We start from the raw sequence: 22,847 nt of genomic DNA, 5'->3' as shown, positions 1-22,847 counted from the left end.
ATTGGACATACTGATACTAATATTTTGTGGTGGCCTTTGTCTCCAGTCAGTCAGCCACTCTCCCCAGCTTTGTTATCTGCACTCTCAGGAAGGGTGTAGTCTCTCATATTGTCCATCTTGTTGGTGATGGTACCACTTAGCCAGCCACAGTATCAACCTTCTGCTTGTGCCTTGCGGCCATTTAGATAATTTTGCTTCAAGCCCAACTTTCTAGACAACTTTTTACGCTCCTTGTCATCACTCCAGCGGATGCCTTCCTCAGCTGGACTGAAAGAAGGCTATGGCTTTTTTCCCCCGTCATCAAGAGTGTCCTCATGCCTTCAGTTGCCACAGCCATTCAAGGACAAGACATAGCAGCCTCTCAGTGACATCAGCCATCTGCCTTGCAGTTCTTGTTGAGTAACTTGTAACTGGCTTCCTGGAGTAGTTTCTAACTTAATGTTCCCCTTCTGGGGCAGCACCTCTACCCCAGGCCCTACTACCAGGCAGAGTGACACGAGAGGCCTGGCAGCAGACCCTGCCGCTTGAAATTGAGGCAAAGCAAGTACAGAATACCTCCATTTCTTCCATGGATTGTTTCATTAGTCTCCATCTCTGTTCAGCAGTTGGCAAATGTATTCCTTGGTCTTTTTGCTGGCATTCTTGGCATTTTGCTGCCAGCATGCTCCTAGACAGCCTTATTGCCCTGGTACTCCTAACCAGTTTTTGCTCCAGCTGGTAACAGGGTGTGTTACTATTACAATCTCATTATTGTTTTGTTAGAAGTATTACACTCATCCCCATTCTTTTTTAATGTAAATTATTTTTCATTTTAAGCTTGAATTCCTTTCTTGTGCTCAACATTTTTGTGCATATGAGTCTGTGACAGTGATATTAAATAGTATTAAGACTTTTGGAATATTTGTATGTATCTGATTTGAAATATAAACCTTATTGTTACATGCTAACATTCTTCAACCTTCTGTTCTAAAGCTTGGTACAACATTTATAAAGGAAACATATTAAGGAGACTTTATTTCTTATTTTACTTATCCTGATTTAACATTTGAAATGACTTCAAATACATATTCTTTCCAGAGCAAAAATTGCAGACTTAATAAATCATGCGTGAATGAAGAATATTAAAAGGTCAAAAAGCCAGAAAGCTAACAGAAGAGACTGGCAGCAATTTTGCAGTGCAGAAGGAAATTTAAGCTCTTGTTTATCAAGAAATATATAATTTGAATAAAATGCAGATGAATGTGTTACAGTAGGTTGGGGGTTTTTTGTTTGGTTGTTTGGTTTGTGGTTTTTTTAAAAAAAACTTTTAAATTTGTTTCAGGAATTTTTAACACGTGTCCTATTACTCTGAATTCCTATTGCTTGCGATTGGGCTACCTCATTATCCCAATTAGTGTTCTCTTGGATTTTAGGTAGCTGTGTAATGAGGCAGCTGAGTCCCCACTTTGCAAGGCTCTTCAGCTTGGAGCTCTGTGCATACAAGTTCATGTTCTTCATATTGTTATGCACAAGTGCATGGCACAAGGCCCAAAATGGTTTAAAAGAAATGTCTTCAGGTGAATCCGTCTATTTTGGCAAGGTACTTGGCTCATCATCTCACAGTGTTTAGTAGAAAATAATGATGGTTTTAGAGAACTAAGAAAAGGAAGCTGCTATGATGTAAGAACATTTCTACACTGTTTATGAGCTGTTCTAAGTAGATCCTAAGGAAAAAAAAAAAGTAGGTTACTTTTATTAAACTGCAATTGAGTTTTCTATGGATATTTTAGTTCTGTCAACATTTCTGAGCACAGGGTCAAATGACTTTTAAAACTTGGGACAAAAACAGAATCACAATTTGTTGTTAAAGAAATAGGAAGATACTGAGAACTTGCAATATAGTAAATTTATTTTTGTGTGAGAAGGGAGATTTTTTTTTTCTTTGAGAAGTGCAAAAACCTAGAGATGGCGGAAACATTGAAGAAAGAAGTGGGAATTAGAAGGGAAAGGGTTTGCTGCATAATACTGTGTTATAATGTAAGAACTTAGTCACGGAATGATGGATCTTTTTTGTATTTAACCAGTAGGGCAGTGTTATGCATATCCAGATTCACTGAAGGTTCCTAGCATGGGTTTCAAACCCAGCTGTCTCCCACAGCATGCTGCCTGCAGTGAGCCCCATGCATGGCCACCCTGGCTTCCCTGCCTCCCTCAACCTTTTGTGGTGTGGGATTCAGGGCTGATACAAGGTGCCCAGCACCATCTTGGCCAGCTAATCCCATAGACTGTCACCTAAATCCCATCCACTACCATCAGATCCTTGTCTCAGCTGCATTGGTTTACTGTGAAAGGGCTTTCTAGCTGTTCTTTAAATGGCATTGGACATCAGTCTTGTGAGATTGGTTCTTTCCTAGGCCAGGAATTAGGTATCAACTAATGACTCATATGGGCCATTTTTTAGAGGGAATTTGCTGTAATGAACTTGTTAGAGAAGTTTGCACTTGAAGCCAAAATGTGGTGAGGTTCGTGATGCCTCATATGTTCTGTGGGCATCCTCTGGCCCCTGGCCTGGGAGCAATGCCTTGCTGGAGCCCAAGGAGCCCCAAAGGAAACATGAACTCTGGCTATTGTGGAATGCCCAAAATTCTGTCCTGATGGTGTCACGCTGTTATCTTTGGGACAGACCTTTCCTGAACCCTGTGTTCTGTAGATTCCTTTGGCCACAGGAGGGGAAGCACAGCTCAGCTCATATTTATATAGCACTGGGTGGAAGGGGATGAAGTTCCCTGTACACATCTAAAAAGGTTGTTGTGGTAACATGAAGAGATGATGGGACCATTCCTGGGGAGTTCTGCCACCCTTAGTTTTTCCATCCCAATAGTGCTTGTGTCAACAATGGCAGATTTCCCAGTTCATTCTTCCATTAAAAAAAAAAAGACAAACTGAGGAACCTTCGGTTGGAATTTGAAAAATATTTTTGGTTGGACTTCCATTCTGCAAAATGGAAACACATCTGCTTCTGATCTCTGCTCACCAAATTCTCAAGTGCAGAGGAAAGAGATTATAATTATGTTTTGGGTTTTTTTTCTGTGCATTACGTTCAGTTTTATGTAGTGGGCTTTTATTAATACTCAGGTTCTTGCAGGAGTGTTGATACTGTGGTATGTGTGGACTGTGCAGAAAAGCAATGCAATGAAACATGTGCCTCCAACATCTAATTTCCAAGATGCTTTTACTCTTCCACATGTAAACAAATACCCAGAGAGGAAATTTCATTTCTCAGAACTAAAAAATGTGTTTGTTTTCACAAATATTTTGAAAGTTGAGTTTAACGCCTTTCAATCTGCATTTTTAATTTTAACCTTCAAATGGACTGACAACTCATTTTTGTAACCCAAAGAATGTAAACATAATAAATAATGATTAAATTTATTATTTTCCCCCCATTTCTTTACCACAAAGTTCTTGAATGACAAGCAGTAACTGCTGTCATATTTTGATCTGTGCTCTGAAATATTCTTATTGGGGCATTTTAAAATGTTTTATCATCCAGATTGCCCAGATTTAGTATTCTTAAGATCTAGATTATTTTCACATTTAGTCTCAGGACATCAATGAAATATGAATGGATTTGATAATGAAGCAATAACACTAATTTATGTCAAATAATACAGGTTATTGTTTGCGAGTTTGCAAAAGTGCCAAAATACTTGATCTATAGAAAGAATTCTTCTCCCTTGCTGAGAAATAAATAATGCCACAGGAATGGTCTGTCATGGGAGCCTCCTGCCATGAAATAAACAGGAGGAGACAAGGCTGTGAAGGTTATTTTCTGCTCTGGAAAATATTTATTTGGTGACACAGCTCTTAATCCTAGTCTTTGGCTTTTTAGTGCTAAGGACTAAATTGTACCCTCCTGTCTGAGAGGAAGAAGCCCTAAATCCAACTACCACGGTTTAGCCCAGAGCAATAGGCTGTCCATGGATAAACAGAAAATGAGTTATGAGGGATGAGTAGTTTTATCTTCAGCATAGCAACACGTAGGCAGGAGAGGGTAAAGTGCTGAAGTCTGTGGCTCAGATACTTATATCTATTTAGTGACCAAAACCCAGGGGGCAGTGAAGGCCAGAGGATTCACAATCTGCAAACAAAGCTCTTCACTAACATGCTGTGCCCTTTTCTTGGATTGTTTTTTCTTGATGTGTTTATCCTCAGGCATGGTGACCATCAGTCTCTCCTAATGATATGTGCTCAAATTGACTTCATTATTTAGACTTCATCATACTTCAAAACAAAACACTTTCCACCTGACCAGTCTGTTTTTGAAATTTCCCCCTGGTAATGGTGGGAAGTGATATATGGATATATGGAGTGATATATGGATTGTCCTATTTCAATGTGTCTTAGTGGAAATAGAAGATACTTTGATCAGTGAGAAGAGTTTCAGGCTTGCAGTGTATGTCTCACTGCCTAATGATTGCTAAACTCTCCATATTCTTAAAGATCACTAGGAAGAGTGAATTGTTCTTGGTTTTGGATTTTTTTTTTTGTTTGTTTGATTGGTTGTAATGCAAAAAACTATAATATGAGACCTGCTTTGCAGGTGTGGTCCAATAAAGGACTTCTTCATCTTCTGATGGATGTTTTGCTTCCTATGTATTGTATTCCTGTAGGTGCTTATGAAATGCTAAAAAATGGGTAGTCATGATTTGGAAGAGATATATATTACATCAGAGAATATTTGAGCCAAAGTGTTCCTGAGCTTATGCTTTATGGAGCTCTTGTGCTTTGTGCCAGGTTCAAGGGAATTGTAAGCCCCAGGAGTATTTAGCCTACTAATTTCCACGTCTTTGTGTGTGAAACAAAGATCTCAGAGTATCTTATTGACCCATCAAATCCCAATTTTAATCTGACTGTTGAATGACTACTGTGCCTGTTGGAGGACTAGATATTTTTTTTCTTTTGTAATTGTCATTTTTCACAAGTGATTTTTTTCGTTGTGTGAAAAGAGAGGCTAAGCAAAACACAATGATGCCTTTTTCTATGGATTAAAGATATTTTGAATAGAATGAAAAAAAAAGTTCAGTGTCTATAAGAAGCATGAGCAAGATAGCACTGTGATTGAATAACACAGTTTTTAAATAAAATAAAAATATTTTTAATGAGAAAACTAATTGGATTGACATCTAATTTAGCTTTAAAATTACTTCATTTATTCAGTTTAGATACAGGATAGCAAGTCATTATATGCAGAAATCATTTTTATCTGCAAAAGAATGAGGAATAACTTCTGTTGTTAAGTTAAATCTTAATATTTCCCCCATCTTTAAATAATATTGCAATCCTCAAAAGCATCTTTCATCCAGTAATCACAGAGCATTATACAAGCCTTGAAGAGGCAAGGAAGATTACAGATTGGTAAACTGAGACATAAGGAATCCAAATGACTTGCTTAGGGTAGCACAGAGGTGCAGTGGCAGTACAGAGAGTGTAACCCAGCAGCTCTGACTCACCAATCTTCTTGTATCCAGCAAATCACTTTTAAGGTCCTTGGAAGAGATTCAGTGAAATCAAAATCCTCTTGAGGTGTGTTCTGGTTTTCTCAGTTGAAAGGACAGTGATGGAGCAGATTTTGAAGCTTATTGTCTGTCTGCGTCTTCTGAGTTCTTATATTTTCACATGCCCTTCCTTTATGAACAGAAAATGTTGCCAAGTGGTGGGTTGCTGCTTCTGCAGAAGCAGTACAGAAAGATATGTCACTGTGTGGAGAGGCTAGAAAATATGTGCACTACACATCTGCTTGTTTTCTGTTAGATATTTGGAAAAATATCTGACTATGTAAGGAAGTGTCCAAGAGGAGTTCTGTCTTCCAGGCCTTCATTGGCAATTATCATGTCTGGATTCTGCAACACCAGTGAATGCCCTACTCAGGAAGGAAATGAGGACCAACCCCCTTGACTGCAGCCCCTTTAAAATACACGAGGTTTCTGGGTTTCTGTGTTGCAGTTTCACAGGTCAATTCGCTTTTCTGTTCCACCTGGCTATGGTGCTGCTCCTCCTTGAGGAAGCCAGCCAAAGGCAGAAGAGTTGCTGTTGCTTTTATCTAATTCTTTTCATTGTATTTGCCTTACCTCTCTTTTTTCTCTTCAGCTGTGATGGTTGTCTTTTACTTGTATGAGATTTGCTACTGAGGAGCAGCTACTTAGTCAGCTCCACAATCCCATCAACAAGCTGATAAGTTGGTGGCATCCTTTCATCATTACTATAATTGCCAGTAAGAACCCTCCAACTCTCAAAAATTACTCCTTTGTTACAGTAGGGTGTAAAGAGAGCAGTGTTTTGCCAGTGTGAGCTGTAAACTGATATTTGCACAATTTATTTGTATTTACTTTGACTTATTTTATCCATTCAATAAGGAGCTAAGGGAATTGTGTAGCAATTGGGTTTTAAGTGAGATGAATCTAGCAGCTGGAAAACACTCTGTTCAGAGTGAAACAGATAGTATATGTTCACAATTGCCTAGATAATGCATGTTTTAATGCAGTACTGTGTGTTGTATTCATCTTTTTTAATATAAAATATGTGCTATGATAGGAAAAAGTCAACGTATCAGTGTTAATGGGGAATTTTTCCAAGACCTTACTTTCAAGTAGATAAAAGAGTACAAATCTGGGATAGCCAAAGGTGAATACAAACAAATTGGCTAGTCCATTAACATAGCTGTCCAGCTGCATCCTCAGCTCTGAGACCACTCCAAAACCACAAGCCCGACTGCCTCAGAAGCCTGCCAAGGAGCCAGCTGCTGCTAATAAAGCAGACTCTACGACTTGGCACCTGGGGCATGTGATTCCCATCCAAAAAGAATTGTATGTGAAAAATATTTGAAAATTGTCTTTCTAAGTAGTGTTTTGCTTCGGAAGAAAAATGCTTTAGTCTAAACTTACAACAAGTGAAAAACTACGTGAGATTACAGTGTTGCCATGGAAAGATAAATACCATTCTTGTGTAAGGATGCTGGATGTTGGAAGGAGGGGTGTTATTCATTTAGTAACCAAGAGGCTTCTGGTTCAGCATTTCTGGGTTATTGAGTAAGAAAGACCAAGATATCTCATTATTCATGCTTAGCTGTGCCCACTTGCATGGGACAATTTGTTTCAAAGAGCTCAACAGTAGGGTTTAAGTACAAGGGTGTGTTCCTGAGACTGGATAAGAATTAAGCACATTAATTTCTCATTTTTAAATAATGAAAAAGGAGAAATTTCATTCATTTTTCAAAGATGAAAACAAATCCTATTAGCCAGCCATGCTAAATTAATAAGCTGCTTGGTGTGATCTACAAGCCAGTTCATTCCCCCCACACTCTCCATAGAATAATGAAGCATGAGAAGTGAAAAATGAGTTGGTTGCATTGGTTATTTGAAAAATTAACAGCAAAGCCAGCTCTGAATTCCACTTCCCTCTTGAGATAAAATATGTAGATTTTATCCAATAGTTTTTTTTCCTTGGCTGTGTTGGGAAAACGTTGTTCCCAGATTTCTGCAGCTGGTATCAGGGTATTTCAAGCCAGTGGTGGTCCTCGTGGCTCTCATGGCATAGGAGTTAAGTGCTTTGCCCACAGCCACAGAGGGTATCAGATGAAGGCCCTGGTAATGCCTCCCTTCAGCATCATCTGGGATCCTATAGCAAGTGGTCTGTATCTGGGCTCATCCTCAGGTTGCCATTCATTTCTTTCACTCCAGTTATTATGTGGACATTAACGAACCAGACCCTTTGCTCATTTGGAGGCAAAATGCATACTTCTGCCATCAGTCATACACTCATCAGCTCAGGAAATAAGAATTCAAAGCTTTCTTCTGACCTGAAGCTTCTAGTCTGGCAACTGGCCAGAAGATGTCATCAGCCCCAGGAGAGGCAATTTTGCAGTCTTTCTGTGTATGGTATTCTGAGGTATTGGATATGCGTGGAAATTACTGGGGGCTACAGTGGCTGAGTTTTATTAGTGAAGAGGGTTTGAAGTGTACAAGTGCTTGCTGGTCTGAGATCAGCATCCTCTAAAGTGGAGTACTGCTGTCTCTCTACCCACCCTTAAAGCATCTCTGTGGATGTTGCTGTGAACCTGGGCATCTATGTGTGCCTATTCTCTGTGTAGCTCTTGCTTGAGAGACTACCTATCCCATGGTCAAACACTCTGGGTACACAGAGGACTTACTTTTTTTTGAAGCTGTGGCCTTAAAATCAGTATAAATGTAATCCATGTTTACTTCTAGGTCCCTTACTTTCAGCTAGCTGAGAGGGATAAAATGTCATAAGCTTAAATTAGAATTAGGCCCCCAGTGCTTTCCTGTGTGATGATAAAGATCTTATAATAGAATGAAGATTGTTCTTTGTATTTCAAAGGTATATTTCCACTTTTTTTTTTTTCTGTGCTTATTAGGTTGGTGTGAGAATAGGCCATTTACTCATTATCCCCTGCTAAGACATTTATAATTAATAAATTAAAGTACATAACACTTGGCTTACAAAATATTGGCTTACAAAAAATTCTGTCCTTGCCTTACATCATTTGCATGCCACGTATGGTAAACTTGGAGGTGTGGGTAAAGCAGTAAGAATCTTACCTGTACCTTTTCTTAATTTTTTTCTTTCTTTAAATTTACATTACCAATGCTCAAAATGTGCAAGATTACCACAGCATATTTCCTGAGTTCTTGGTATACTGAAGCCAAACATGTACTAGATGTTACATCTATCACTACCATGGCCTTGGAGTGCCCAGAGGTTTAAATATGCTTTCAGCCAGGATGTTTTAATATGAGTAGGTCTGTGTATTTGTTGGAAGTTAGCATTGTCTGCAGTTTTACCCAGCCATGCCATGGCTGTGGTGTGGAGCTGATTTCCAGGACATGCCCAAAGCACTGGGGGCTCAGCTGAGGTGGTTTCCATGTGCTGGTACTTGGGGCTGCTGCTTCAGCTCTCTGTTTCTGGGAATGACATTGAAGCTCGGGTGGGGATTACCCAGTGATAAAATGTGTGTGCAGAGAAATATGATCCATGTGCATTAAGTGCTTTTGGTTGTCAGCAAAAATATCTGCACAGATACCAGAGTAAGCTCATTGCCCTTTGTCTTTGACTGTAGATGAGAGCAAATGTTACTACTTTCTAGCATGGTGGCTGCATTGTCTATTATGCTGATTTTTCCTTTTAATGTGTTCTACTTGAGTCACATTGCAACCTGGCTAGATATCAGAGGAACTCTGATGTCTTGTCACTTGATGGTGTTTTCCCATTATCCTGGCTTAAATGTCAGAAACTGGGAAGAAGGAAGGAGAAGGCAGCAGAAAGGCATCGCTGCTGTAAGCCTTGTGCTTTAGGTATTTCGTCAAAGCCTCTGAGCTTCATCTACCAGTGATGCTTTCGTTATTTTCTTTCTTCTAAGCAAAGGGACTTGTTTCAAAGAGTTTAGTGCTACTAATTAAAAAATATCTATGAAGACTTTAGTATAATTTACAAGCACTACAATATGGCCACTGAAATAAAAGGGCCAGTTGATTAGTGTAATCACAATTACTCACAGACTAAATATTTTATCTGCTGGGTTCTAAATACAGAACAAGTGTATTAGAAGACAGTGATGTGTCATTGCTACAGTACTGAAATTTGTGTGTCTTTTGCTTTTGTTAGTCCATCATGGTTAACTTTGCATTGGCCCAACATTTACCTGCTTGCTGCAACTACATGTGCTGCTAGCAGCATAAGCTGATCAGCTTCTGAAGCAGGATTTCCTTCCTCTCAATAGGTGGTTACATTTCCAGAGCACTGACTCTAGTTCCCCAGGCTGCCCATCTGGAGCTTCAGCTCATGGTATCCCCCTGCATCCCCAACTTCTCCTTTAGATCTCAGCTTTTCTGCACAGGTCACAACAGTGACAGAAGATGGTCTCCCTCTTCCTTCTGAGCACTCTTCTATTCTGGCAAGCACTTTGTGCTGTAAATACACTGACGGTCAGAGAGCCAGGGATGGTTGCAGTACCCTAAATTCCCTGATACCTGAGACTGGAGGTGCTTAGGTAATTTTTTACAGCATGTGTGTACATCTACTTTCATACCATGTGTTTTCCAGGGAGTTTGGGAATAGTGTTGTTTTCCCTATGAGGATGCCTCCCTTTTAAAGTAATATTTCTCAGTTGTTGTGCATGGTTTGTGGTTGTTCTGAAGTGGGTAAGGTTTTGAGAGAGGGAGGTTCCAGTCTGATTATGTTTTCCAAACCCGGTTTCTTTACTATGAAAGTTGTCTGGAATGACAGTCTTTTCAGACTGCTTTGGATTTTCCCCCCCACCCTCTCAAGTTAGCCAACTCTCTGCCACCTGACTGTACATGTATTGGATGAACCTCGTGTTTAGAAAAGACTAACTAAGCTTCTGGCAACAGCTTCTGTACCTTTGGCTAGATATTCTTACTTGTGTCTCAGAGTATTCTTAAAGCAGATTGTGTTTTACTTCTTTCTTTAGTACCAGTTACTCCAGGGTGTCTGTCATTTCAGAGCTTTATTTTGTGATCAAGATAAAATAGGCTCATAGTCTAGCTATTTTAAGTCCAGCTTTAAAAAATAATGTAAAAGAATGCTCTTCATAGCCGTGGCTAAACCCAAAATCTCAGCCACATCTTGTGCTCTGAAAGGCATTGCTGGCTTGGGGTGGGTGCTCGTGCTGTGGTAGCAGGCAGGGGGGGCAGGACTGGAATGTCTTCAGTGCATGGCTCTGGAGTTTCCTGGGTAAAGCACATGGGTGCAGAGTGCTTCTGTTTTCCAGTTAACAGTTTTTTTGTTTTGTTTTGTTTTCCAGCAGTCCTATGCACCAGCTCCCCACCCCATGGCTCCTCCCAGCCCCAGCACAAACAGCAGCAACAACAGCAGCAACAACAGCAGTGGAGAGCAGTTGAGTAAAACCAACCTGTACATTCGAGGCCTTCCACCCGGCACCACTGACCAGGACCTTATCAAGCTGTGCCAGCCGTAAGTGTGCTTAAAATACCCCGTGTCCTCACTTAGGGAAATGTCAAGGCTGGCCTTTCAGTTTACACTCATGTATGTCCACAAAAAAGACCTCAGAAGCCTCTTGCACTTGAAAGTTAACCCTTATTCCTTTGGTTTGAACAGCTAAAAAATGCCTGTTTAAAACCTGGCAGTGTGTTCTGGGGGTTAGAGGGGTGAGGATCTTCACATTGACTTTTGTTTAATTTTGTTTCTTTCTTACATCAAAAGAAGAATTTGCATGGCAAGAAAATTTGCATGTTTTTTTAGTTACAATGATCTGCGAATCATGACAAAACACGGGTGTTCCCACCTCCCTCATTTATCATATCTGTTGGTGTGTCACACATTGCTGGGCTAAAAGATTGAGAACTGTGAAACCCACTGAAGTTGGCCTTGTAGCCATCTAATTAACATCTGATTAACTCCAGTTTCGCTGAAAAATGATGGTGTAGAAAGTAGCACCTTTTACTTCTCTGTTTTCCTTGAGAATCATGTCAGCAGATTGTGCTGATAAATACCAGTTGTATTGTGCCTTGTTCCTGTTGAAACTGGAGAGGTGGTAGAAAAGAGCTCTTTGGTCCTCATGCATCATCAAAAGAAATGTTTCCTAAAATGGTGCACCCTATTTGTTACCCCTCCTCACTCGACTGTAGTGGTTCATATAAGTAGAAATGAGAACCTGATTGGATTTCCAAAGTCTTGATTATTGTTGATGATGTATAGAAGGGGAATAATCCAGTTTGAAATTCCAGCCAGAGATGGGCTGGGTGGAATTTAGGATAACACATATTTTTGTGTTGAAATAAGAACATGAAGAGATTTGAAAAGTCAAAATCTACCCTTGTTATGATGCAGAACTTGAGTGCTTTTGCCATTAAATAATCTGTTCCAAAAGACAGCAGCTCCTCTGATATTTTTCGTCACAAATCAGCCTTTCAAATAGGGATCAAGAAATGAAATTTGATCAAGTAAGGAACAGTCTGGGTCTGTTCTACCGACATGAATCCCAGTGGCTGTTGTTTTGAAGCTTGCAAAAGGAATAAAAATTAGGGGGATGTTACAATTTTATGTCATTCAGCCTTCCCTGATTTTGACTGAAAATGACAGAAAACTTCCCCTTGGTATGCTTTATGTGAATGTGGCTGGCTGGGACTGGAACTAGCAGTCTCACTGAAGTGGTATCTGAACTTATGAACAATATTATGTGAGTTTGACATTCTTCCCTGTGACTTTCTCCAGTTAAAGCTGCTGCAGGTAGAACTGGCTTCCTGCTCACAGGAGTATGGCTTGCTGGTGATTTTTCATATTTCATAGAAGCTGAATTGTGAGTGTACCTGTCTGACATCTGTGCAAACTACATTCATTGACACTTCCCACTTGTGACAGTCACAGATAATCCCAGTACAAGGGCCAGAGCCTCAGTAGGTATAAATTGACTGTAGTCGGCTGACGTTCGAAAAGCTATTTTGCTATACATCATCTGGAAGTCTCACCCTTTCCAAGTTCAGACAAATGCTTTCACAGCTGCTCAGGAATGTACAGACTATTCCTAGAGGAGCCTCTCAGCTTTGGTACTTAATGCTGCAGTAGTGGTATGAGCTGCACTACCAGAATCATGAAGTTCAGAGAGTGTGTCCCTCCCCCTTGTCAGTGTGCATGTCAGGTATCTGAGAGCTTCCTTTCGGCACTATGACAAAATTTTTAATGCACTCCACTAAACTTAATCTTGTCCATGATTAGAGGGGCTTTGTTTTGCTATCACGGAGTTCCTGTGTGAACAGATGCTCTTTAAAAAAAAAGTGCTGACATTCATTTTGCTGATTTTCTACCCTTTGTCTGAATGGAAGTGAGGGGAAAACAGTTGTTCTATCTCAATTTTTCCCAACTGTTGAGAGGATTTATCAAATCAAAAGGAAGAAGTGTTACAGGCAAACAAACATCTGAAAATAACATGCATTTCTCAGGGCAGCGTGTAGGTTTTTTTTAAAGTAGTGCATTGCAAGTCATTTTCTTTACCTTTGCAGATGGTTATGTAGTAGGAGAGTATAAAAGTCCAAATCCCCTCACTCTTCCCCCCCCTTCCCCCCCCTTCCCTGCCTTCCCAAATGCAGTGTGTATGAGCAAGATGTACATTTGTCTCATCAGGAAAAGTTGTCTTGTGTAGAGCTCTCTCTTAGCTTATATGTCTGGGGCCTCAACATGCATTAAAGACTTCATGTGGACAGTTATTCATAAAACAGCAGATGCTAGCTCTTAGGCTTCCTGCATTCCTGTATCAGCATAATTTTCTATAAGATGTGAGGTGAAAACCTGAGTCTCAAAATTCCAGCCTATACACCATATTATTATTTTGCAGTACAGGATCTTTGGAGGGCTGCATTTAGGAAGGTATTTAGCAAAGCTAGAGTATGCTCAGGACACTGGTTCTTCTAGGCTAGCTGCCACTGCCTAAAATGAGCCTTTCTGAACCCATTTCCTCTGCTCTGGCATGTGATAAGGCTGACAGCAGTACAACTATCACTAGTAATGTCTGACATTTGGCAGGTCGGAGGAATAATGCTCTAAAACCCCAATATGTTGCTCTCAGAAATGCAGGAAATGCTGGAAATTCTTATGTACCTTTATCATAGCCTATTCCATTTCTAGGTTTATTCCAGCAAGGAGGCCACCCTCTAAACATTTCTCACATTTTTAATTTAATTGCATTTTGCCAGTTAGGTTATGGAAGAGAAACCCTTTAATCAGAATTGTTTGATAAAGTATTGGGCTTTCTTTTGGTGACTTGTGCCTGCTTTTCTGTATTTCTGTGTGGTTTTGGGTGGTGTGTGTTGCACACTAAACAGGAAAGAGCAGAGTGGAGGACCATTGGAGTTGGGAGTGCAAAGTCCATTACACGTGATGTCAGATGTTTCTGACAAATGTTCTGACACTATCAAACCTTTTCTCAATTTAAGAGTAACCTTGTCACAGTAATCTGTCAAACTGTTCATATAGCTAAAGGAAAACAAGTCATCATAGGGGGTGCAGTAGCTGAGTAAATAATAATAAAAAAAATCACTACTGAGAGATTTTCTTTTTGTGTGGTTCTGATCCTCAGTATTTGGTTTAACACGTGTCCAAAAAGTTGCATCAAATTCTCTTTTGCAGCAGGCAGCTCTTAGGTTGCCCTGAATCTGTTGGGACTTTATACAATAACTGTGTCATAGGTTACATCAAAAAAGAGTGAACAGGATTGTTTAGCAAGCAAGAATCTGTTTTCCTTTTATGTATGTAACTTCTTCTGGATTTTCATAACCACTGAGTAAAGGAATTTACAAACATGGACCTCGGCTTCTTTTAACCTTCCTTGAGGCTTTTAAAAAAACAGGCTTTAATACATCTGTGATTATACTGATCACCAGAACTTATTAGTTTAAAATTCTGAATTCTAAATAATACATGAAAGTATTAGTAAATATCAAATCTTTAGCATTTATTTATCTGAAGTTTTCAGTCTCTCCTGGTGCAGTAATTCACACCAGTATTTGTGTATCTTCAGAGTCAAAATATGTTTTTCATCAAAGGGAAAGATATTCAACCTCAAGATGTAAAAGTAGAGATTGCAGACAGAACAAAATGTGAATGGTTTGTCATTGTACATGCAAAATTAAATTATTGTATTTGAAATATTAATAATCTGTCAGTCAAATTTTCATGCAGGGTATTATATACATAGAAATAAAAAAATTATCTTAAAAACATACACATATGGCTTACTTTTCTGTTAGTATAGCAGACACATCCCATTCTTGCTGACTGCATCCTAGTGGAGATAGATGGAAGGAAATCTCCCTCACAAATTAAACATTTAAGCTTTATTACTTTGAAATATTTTTCATTTCAAAAACTCGCTGTCTTTTTCTCAAGGTTATGATCTTTCTGTCTTCTCTTACATGTTTGCATGGAAGAAGACTTAGGCCCAAAATGTTTTAAAAATGTAAAATAACTTTTGGAGAAAAGAAGGTGAATTTGGGAAAAGAGATATTGGGGGAGAGGAAGAAATATTTTGTAATTTTGAAAAAAAACCTTGGCTTAAGCCCCCAGACATTTGACTCAAAAATACCTTTTTCATTGCATAATTAAGACATTGACATGTATTCAAAAGATAATCCCTGTCCATCTTGATTAAGTCATGAATTTTTCATGCCCATTCTGTAGTGTGAAAGAAAGCTACTTCAAACTTCTGGCGTCTGATAGTTTACACTTATTTGTTCGGTTTTTCTTTGCTTTGTTTGCTTTTGTGGGGTTGGTTTGTTTGGTTGGTTGGTTGTTTTTTTTTTTTTAATTAATCCTTTCCGCTTGCATATATAGTGAACTTGAAGTAATCTGTTTCCATTTGCTTTGTTCTGATTTGCATTAATTGTCTCATCATCCTTCCAGTTTTGACTTCCTTGTTGTCTAGAGTAAAATTAAGGTACTTAATTAAAACAACAACTGTAAAAATATATAAACTGTAAAAATATATAAAATGTATAAACTATTTATATATAAATAGAGTCTCTCTATATTTTTATATATATGTGTGTGTGTATATATATATAATATATTTTATATCAAATAAGATATGAGAGAATCTCCCAGATACTGATTGTCATTAGTTTCTATCTCTAAATAGTTTCTTGGTCCATATTTTGTGCTGATTACTCAAAGTTTCAGGTTTGTTTGGGGGGTGGTTTGTTTGTTTGAAATTTTTTTTCTTTTTTTTCTGAAGGTATCCTGGTTGTCTCCGTGACAAGGCATCAAGTGTGAGATTTTAGTCTCTCATTACATTCTGAATGTCCTTGGTTTTATCCCATGGAAGATCTGAGTAAATATTCAGTCTGCCATTGTTTGGATTCTACTCAAGGGATAGCCCCAAGGATAATGAAACTGAGGTTATTAATTGAAAATGCACACCTTACTTAACTCCTAGGCTGTTTTTAAAATTAACCATGTGCATTCCTTTTGCCCGCACAGAAAACTACTGAGTTCATCAAGGTTTCAGATGGGTTCAAGGTGCCTTTCAGGACAGGGTCACTGGTTATTAGCTGCAACAAGAAAAACATTTTCAGTTAGACTGAGCTTCATAGCAAGTTCATGATGGCTGCTTCTGCCGTCTGTTAAGGCAATAAGAGTTTGACCTTCCTGTCTATTTTTATTTTCCTTTTTTTTATTTTTTTTTATTTTGAAGTCCATATTATATGAGAACTGATGAAATGAAGGTGTGGAGAGAGTAAGTTCCCTTCTTTTATTTTCTTTTCCTTCTTTGAAATGTTAATTAAAAATAGTTACCATGAACTTTAAATAAAATAAATGTTAACTAAAGTAAAATTCCTATCATCAGCTCAAAACCAAAAAGACTAAAAGAATCTCTGGAGTAAATGCTTTATTCTACAATGAAGTCAGACCCAAGTTGTTCTCAATCTACACTGGTATTCTTAACCTGGCCCTGGTGAAGACAAACCCCAAACTTTCTGAATTTTCCATAGCAGTAGAGTGTTAGCCTGGTTTTGTGGCAGTGGTTTTAAAAAATAATCTTTGGAATTGTAAAGGAATTTACTGCATTCTGTTACCTTGTGTTTGGTAAAGCAAGGTGCACTGTGGCTTCAGTATTCATTAAAACAGAACCATATAATCTCTCCTGTAATTAATATCAGCTGGCACTGTTATACAGTGGAGACTGAAAGGGCATGAAGGTGAGAGCACTTTTTCAGTGGGATTAGATTTAGTGGGATTAGGAACCATGCGGCATCATATGGAGTAGTTCCTCCTTAAATTTTAGTGGGTATTTTGGTTTGTTGTATCATTGTAATATGATAACTGTGAATGGCTCTGAAATCTGCAGAAAAGATCACTCTTTGTGGGAATAGCAAAACCCCTCCCAGCCCTTCCCCTCCCCCCCCAGTTTTCTTTGTTATTCCTAGTAAAAATGGGAAAACAAAGTCCCAAGAAGGGTGTAATGCTGGGCCAAGCACAGCAAGGGTATGTCCTGCTGGATGAAATATGCTGATTCAAAGCAGTGAAGGGACCACATGAGTTTGTTCTTCTCATGTGTTTAGTGTGTATGTTCAGGCCAGAGAAAAACACCCTGACGGATTAGCTTGGAGAAATGTGTATTCTTCTTAAAAATTTTAAGGAAAAGTCTATGGTACAAGGAACTTGAGAAGGTTGGGAAAGTGAAAATAAATTAATTTCAAGTTAATACTTTTCAGTCGAAATGACTTAAATAATGAAGCAAATGTCGAAGTTAAGGATGTGTAAAGTAGACATAAAAGCAGAGGAATCTAGTGGGGTGGACATGATTTGTTAGTTCTTGCACTGAAGACATTCACAGTGCTAGTGCCTAATAATGCTGTTAGAAAGGTTGCAGAGTTGCTCTGGATCAGAAATGGTACAAGACCAATAACTTGCATTTACTATGAATGATAGCTTGGTTTCTGAAACAAGTTGATTCAAAGTTTTTCACTCAGTTATATAAATTTTACGTCTTAGCATTGCAGAAAAATGGGCATGGATATGCACAGGTGTTTTTCTCCTTTACCTAGTAAAAAATTATTTGCATATTGATTCCCCATTAAAATAATTTCCAAATGTCTTCTATTGTTAAAAACAAACATTAATGTTGTCCCAGTAGGCAACGAAATGATCCTCTTCTTACCTAGCCTCTTTCATCAGAGAAAACAAAACTCTAGGTCAGCAAATGCCCACAGTGCTACAGAGAGCTCCATCTGGGATGTGAGCGTTCCCATTGTTAGGAAGAAAGGCAGAAAAATCATCAGTGGAAAGTAATAAATGAACACCTGCATTCTTCTCTGTTTTGAATGTGCCCGTCTTTTCACTCGAGTGTGACAGAGTGTCAGTGAGACCTTCTCGTCTCCTTTCATGTTGAATGAACCTGATTTAATAGAAGATAGGGGAGGAGACAGTGTTCTCAGGCACTGCTGCTGAAAACATTTTTTTTCTGATGAATTTTAATTAAAGTCCTTTGGGAAAACCAAACCAAACCAAACAACAAACCCCCAACACAACAAAACAGAGGGTTCATCACAGAAATACTTAGTTTGTTGTGTAGTGGTGTGAAGGGCATGACCATATCAGCCACTTGTTTTGCTTACTGTGCAGAAGGGTGCTGAGATAAAAAGAGGGCAAACACAGTTGATAAGCTGCTTCTGACCTGTTCTGTGTGCATTTCCAGTCTTTCCTTGTTTTCTTTCTCCTCTTCTCCTGCGTATTTTCTGTGCATCCAGTCAACCATGGCATCACCATCCATCCGTGAGACTATCATCCCCATATTGATGTAAGCATTTAAGAGTCTGAAAATGCTCAGAGCCAAAGACTGTCCAAAGGACAGACAGGCTCTGCACCGTGCATGTCTGTCAGAGAAATGGCTGATTTTTGTAATGTGGGTATTGCTCTGTGGAAGGGTCTTCATGACCATGGGACTCTTGAAAGCCTGAATTTTCCTGCCCTTCAAGGCCTTCTGTAAGACTCTAATGCTCAGTTTCTTCTTTTCAGCAAGGAAGCCAGTTGATGGGCTGAAGGGTTGACAAAGTTTCCTTCACTGCTGTGCTTTAAGTGGGTTTTCTAAATGAGCCTAGTGCCAATGAAAGTTCTGGTTACGTTTGCTTCTTCTGTTTTGAAGCCTATCCACTTCTTTTCGATCTATCTGCATTTTTTGTGCTCGTGCTCCTAAATTCTGTGATGTCAACTTCAGTGGGTCTTTCTGAGCTGTTGTCATTTGAGAATTGATGAGGGCAGTGGGAGAGCAGAACTGCTGGCTGCATTGCATGCACAGAGAGTGAACAAGGGAAGTAGGAAGTTCTGTGATTGGGATGTGGTTTATACTCCATAGGAGCCACTGACTTTTGGGAGAGGATGGAGACATGCTGTTCATGTTCTGACATTTGTGTAGCAGAAAGGTTTCTGTAACCTTTCTCTAGCAGGTATGACGCAGATAAAGTTCTGATCCATTTGAGAAATACATTGTCCTAAAGCTTTGCTGGAAGGAAACAATACCATCTCTGCTTAATAACCACCACCACTACCTCCCTCCCTCCCCCCTAACAGGAATAACCTGGGCTCTGCTTCCAGCTAATGGCAAGAACCTTAGAGCATGCCTGCAATTTCTATAGAAGGGGAAGTGGCAAGCCAACTTTGATGGCAAAGCTATTGAATATTATCAGCATGAAAACAAAAATGTCATTGTGTTCAGCTGCTAGATTTTCCCATACTGTTCCAAACAAGCATCGACAAGAGCTCTGTGCTATGCAGAATGCAATGTCCTTCATTCCAAGTATTTGGTAACTTCCTGGAATTATTTGTGTGACAAATGTTGCTGCTAGATTCGCGTTTAAAAGTGAAAAGTCTTGATTTTTTTTAAAAAGATGTTTGATAGAGAAGGAATTTCTCAGAATTTCTGCAGCTACATCAGAGATGTCATGCCTGCCTTGTTAAAAAACAGAGACAGGAAAGATGGAATGTTTTTAGCCTAATATTTAAAAGTCATTGATCTGACAGAGATCTCAAAAGGTTTCCTCTTTCTTCAGGCATGTATTTTCTGTGTCCCACATCATGAGCTCTAGGGGAAGTGGAGAGCATTGGATTTTGTTTCTCTTAGAAAGTACTTAGCTGCAGGTCTGGGGACAACCCCAAATAAAATCATGAAGGTAACAGCAATGTGAAAATGTAGGTCCTGTTCTGAAATGAACTCTCTGCAAATAGACACCCAGCCACATATAAGCTTCATGGAAGCACAGCAGTCTGTTCAAATAGCAGTTATTGCAGGATCACATCCATGTTATTCTTTCAGTGTAATACAGGTAATAAGTGCAGCATTTATGGCTATTACTGCCTGGTGATCACATACAAAAAAAAAAAAAAAAGAAACCAGGCATGCTTTCCTTACTTCAGATTCCCAGTTCAGCATTTCTATATACTCCTGGGTTTATAATCCAATTATGAAACTTCAATTATTTTTTGTAATTCACTGATTCAAGAAGAACATTAACTTTTTAGCTTCTTTATAGTAGGGAACTAGTAATTAAAAGGGATAAAACAATTCACAGATTCATAGAATTTAAGATCCAGAAAAGACCAGCATAGGCTCTGCTATTATTTTCTGGTCAATTTGTGTCCTTAAATTTCCCTCATTTTCTTCTTTACCAAATACAGCAATTTATTTTTATTTGAAGAATATGTTCAAGAAAAGCCCCCACTCTGGATCTGAAGATAGGTTTGCTGTTTGCTTTCATATCACTGTTGGCTGTTAACTGCAGTTCTTAGTCAGAATTTGTGACTCATTTTCAAATCAATTTTCTGGTGGTGATTTTTACCTATTGTTTCTTGGTGTAATCAGATTAAGAAACTGTCAGATGCTCTCCTTGTCCTTCTCTCCTCCTCCCAGATCTATGTGCACACTATAATTGGGTAACTTTTAAGGCTTTTTTTCTTTAATAATCAAAATGGAGCTGTTTAAGTCTCTGATACAAGACAGTTTTCTTCAGCATTTGGATGATTTTGTCAAGAACAACGGCGGTCATTTAAATTTTTTTTAGAACTAAGTATATGGTATTAGAAATTACTCCCCTTTCACATTTATGGAGATTTTTAAAATTACACATAGTTATATAGCCATATCTGTGTGTATACATGTCCTTAAGTAAATGAAATGTATCACTGGAACATCTCTAGTCTAACACAGCTGGAGAAACACTATTCAAAAGCTGCCATGGTGTCCCAGCAGTAGCAGAAGGAGGTGCAACATACTCTCTGTGGAGATCACAATATACTGGTTCTGGCACTATGTCAGAAGTAGAAGTTTCTCTCTCCACCTCTGAGGTTTCGATTACTTTTAATTCTAAATAAGTGACTGTCCATCCTCAGCTTTGAGTAACAGAAGCCCATAGAATGAGAAAACTGTAGCACCTTTGAAGCTTTATTTTAAAATGTAAGGAATTTGCATCTAGGCCGTACCTAACTCAGGTTTGTAGGACTTAATTTCTCTCCTCTTTAATATTTCTCGTACTTTCTGCTTTACTTAAATCAACATCAATTCAAGTTCTTAAATTAAATGGAATATGGCTGCAAAGTTTTTAATTACTCCACAATAGTTTAGCACAACTATTTTGATATCAAGTTTAATAAGTGACTTATGAGCTGCTTAGCAAATAAATTCCTATAACACATGTAGAAACAACCAGATAAAGAAGCTGGATTCATACTTAGGGTGGTTACTTGACTGTCAGAATAAAATGACCACAAAGCAGTTCTTTTAAGATGGAAAGGAAAACCCGTGGCTATAATGGAATGAAATGGTATATGACCACATCATCAGCAGGGTTTAAATCAAAGCCAGGGCAGTACATTCATGCTATGGTTTTCCCTCATTGCCTAACATAAGAATTGGACTGAAGGCATGAGTGGTCTTATGGATGTCAGAGACAGGCTTTGGTGGCACAACTATTAAATACTATCAGCACTTTTAGGACTTCTAGTTCTTTTATCTCTATTTTCAGCAACTACTGAGGAAAACCTGGTTTTGTTGTAGAATGGATTTGCAGTTGTTAGTCCTTATTAGGTTCTTGTGTTTGTTTCTTGGTCCTTACTAAATTTTAGATGCAAAGAAACAAGAATTCCTCTTAATCACAAGACCACCTTACTTGTCCCTGCTGTGTCTCTGCCATGCTGTTCCCATTGTATGTTGGGGACACGGGGCTGCTGTTAGGTGAGTGCTAGCAGCTGAATCTCCCACTGGTGCTGGGTAAGTCTAGCTCTGCCAGCAAGCATGAGTGGCATTTTTCTGTGAGGAAGAGGTCGGTCAGAGTGGAAGAAGAGTTACTAGCGTACATTTCAACTCCTTGGAAAATGTTATCTCTCAGTACAGTTTAGTGATCAGTGAGCCAACTATGTGGAACAGACTTAAGTTCCTTGTCCTGCCTCATTCTTTTTTCCATTCTGGCTGCTCCCTTCCCCCCTTTCTTCTCCCCTCCTCACTTTCTTCCCTAATACAGTCCTCCTTCAAAGAGGAATATTTCTGCACAGTAGTCAGGTTCATCATTTGCTTAGGTAGGTGCTGGTTAGCCATGCAAATGTGTTGATGTGGAAGCTTGTGTTACGTTTCCCTTTGGAGACTGCCCTAGAATTGTTACAACTCATGTACACGTGGCATTTTAATTTCTCTGCAAAGACTTCTGTGATGGATTTTTAAGGGCCTGTGCTACTAGTTAGTAGCTGTCACCAGTGTGAGAGACACTGTCTCAGTGGAGAATTTAGCAGCCCTCTGCTGCACCTGGAGTGAAAATGTCGCCAAGTGAATACATCTCTATCTTTTCAGACTGCCAAGTCACGGCAGCACTGTACAGGACTTGGGATCTTGAGCCTGTGAGAGAGATCTCAGCACTCTCAGCAGATTCCTGGGGCTGGGCACTTTTTTTCAGCCAGGGGACCTGCTGCAGCAAGCTGTCTGGTGGGGACATCGAGGCGAGTTCGACATGCTGAGGGCTCACAGGATACAGGCTATGTGCCAGCAGTAAAGTGCTCATCACCTCCTAACAAGGTAGCCCTCCAGTCCTGCTATCAGGAGGTCTGCAGCTGGTCTGCTTAATGGTATTTAGTAACAGTATGTACAGTAAAGCATGCTCTCCTATTACATAGAAATCCACTAATGCTGGCATCAAGAGCGGCGGGTAATTCAATCACAAATTATATTAACATAACATTAAAGAGCTGTGTAGACTAGCAAAAGACAGGAAATTATGGAGTTCAGGCTTGAAACTTTATCCTTAACTCACCCATATTGTGCTGAGGTACTTGGAAATTTC

At 39.1% G+C, this 22,847-nt stretch overlaps 1 protein-coding gene across 7 annotated transcripts in view; it reads left to right on the top strand.

The window, feature by feature from the left end:
• The window catches only part of RBMS3 (RNA binding motif single stranded interacting protein 3), a 706,618-nt gene that overhangs the window by 347,775 nt on the left and 335,996 nt on the right, over nucleotides 1-22,847 (top strand). For 6 of the 7 annotated variants that reach the window (XM_071735450.1, XM_071735452.1, XM_071735451.1 and 3 more), the window contains one exon: nucleotides 10,820-10,989. In XM_071735450.1, coding sequence (XP_071591551.1) covers nucleotides 10,820-10,989 — 170 coding nt within the window. The remainder of the gene's footprint in view (nucleotides 1-10,819; nucleotides 10,990-22,847) is intronic. The other variant, XM_071735457.1, reaches the window with a different exon arrangement.

This window comes from Heliangelus exortis, chromosome 2 (genome assembly GCF_036169615.1).
Source record: "Heliangelus exortis chromosome 2, bHelExo1.hap1, whole genome shotgun sequence".
NCBI classification, from domain to species: domain Eukaryota; kingdom Metazoa; phylum Chordata; class Aves; order Apodiformes; family Trochilidae; genus Heliangelus; species Heliangelus exortis.
The sequence above is the reverse complement of the archived record's forward strand: the minus strand, read 5'-3'. Positions and strand labels throughout refer to the sequence as shown.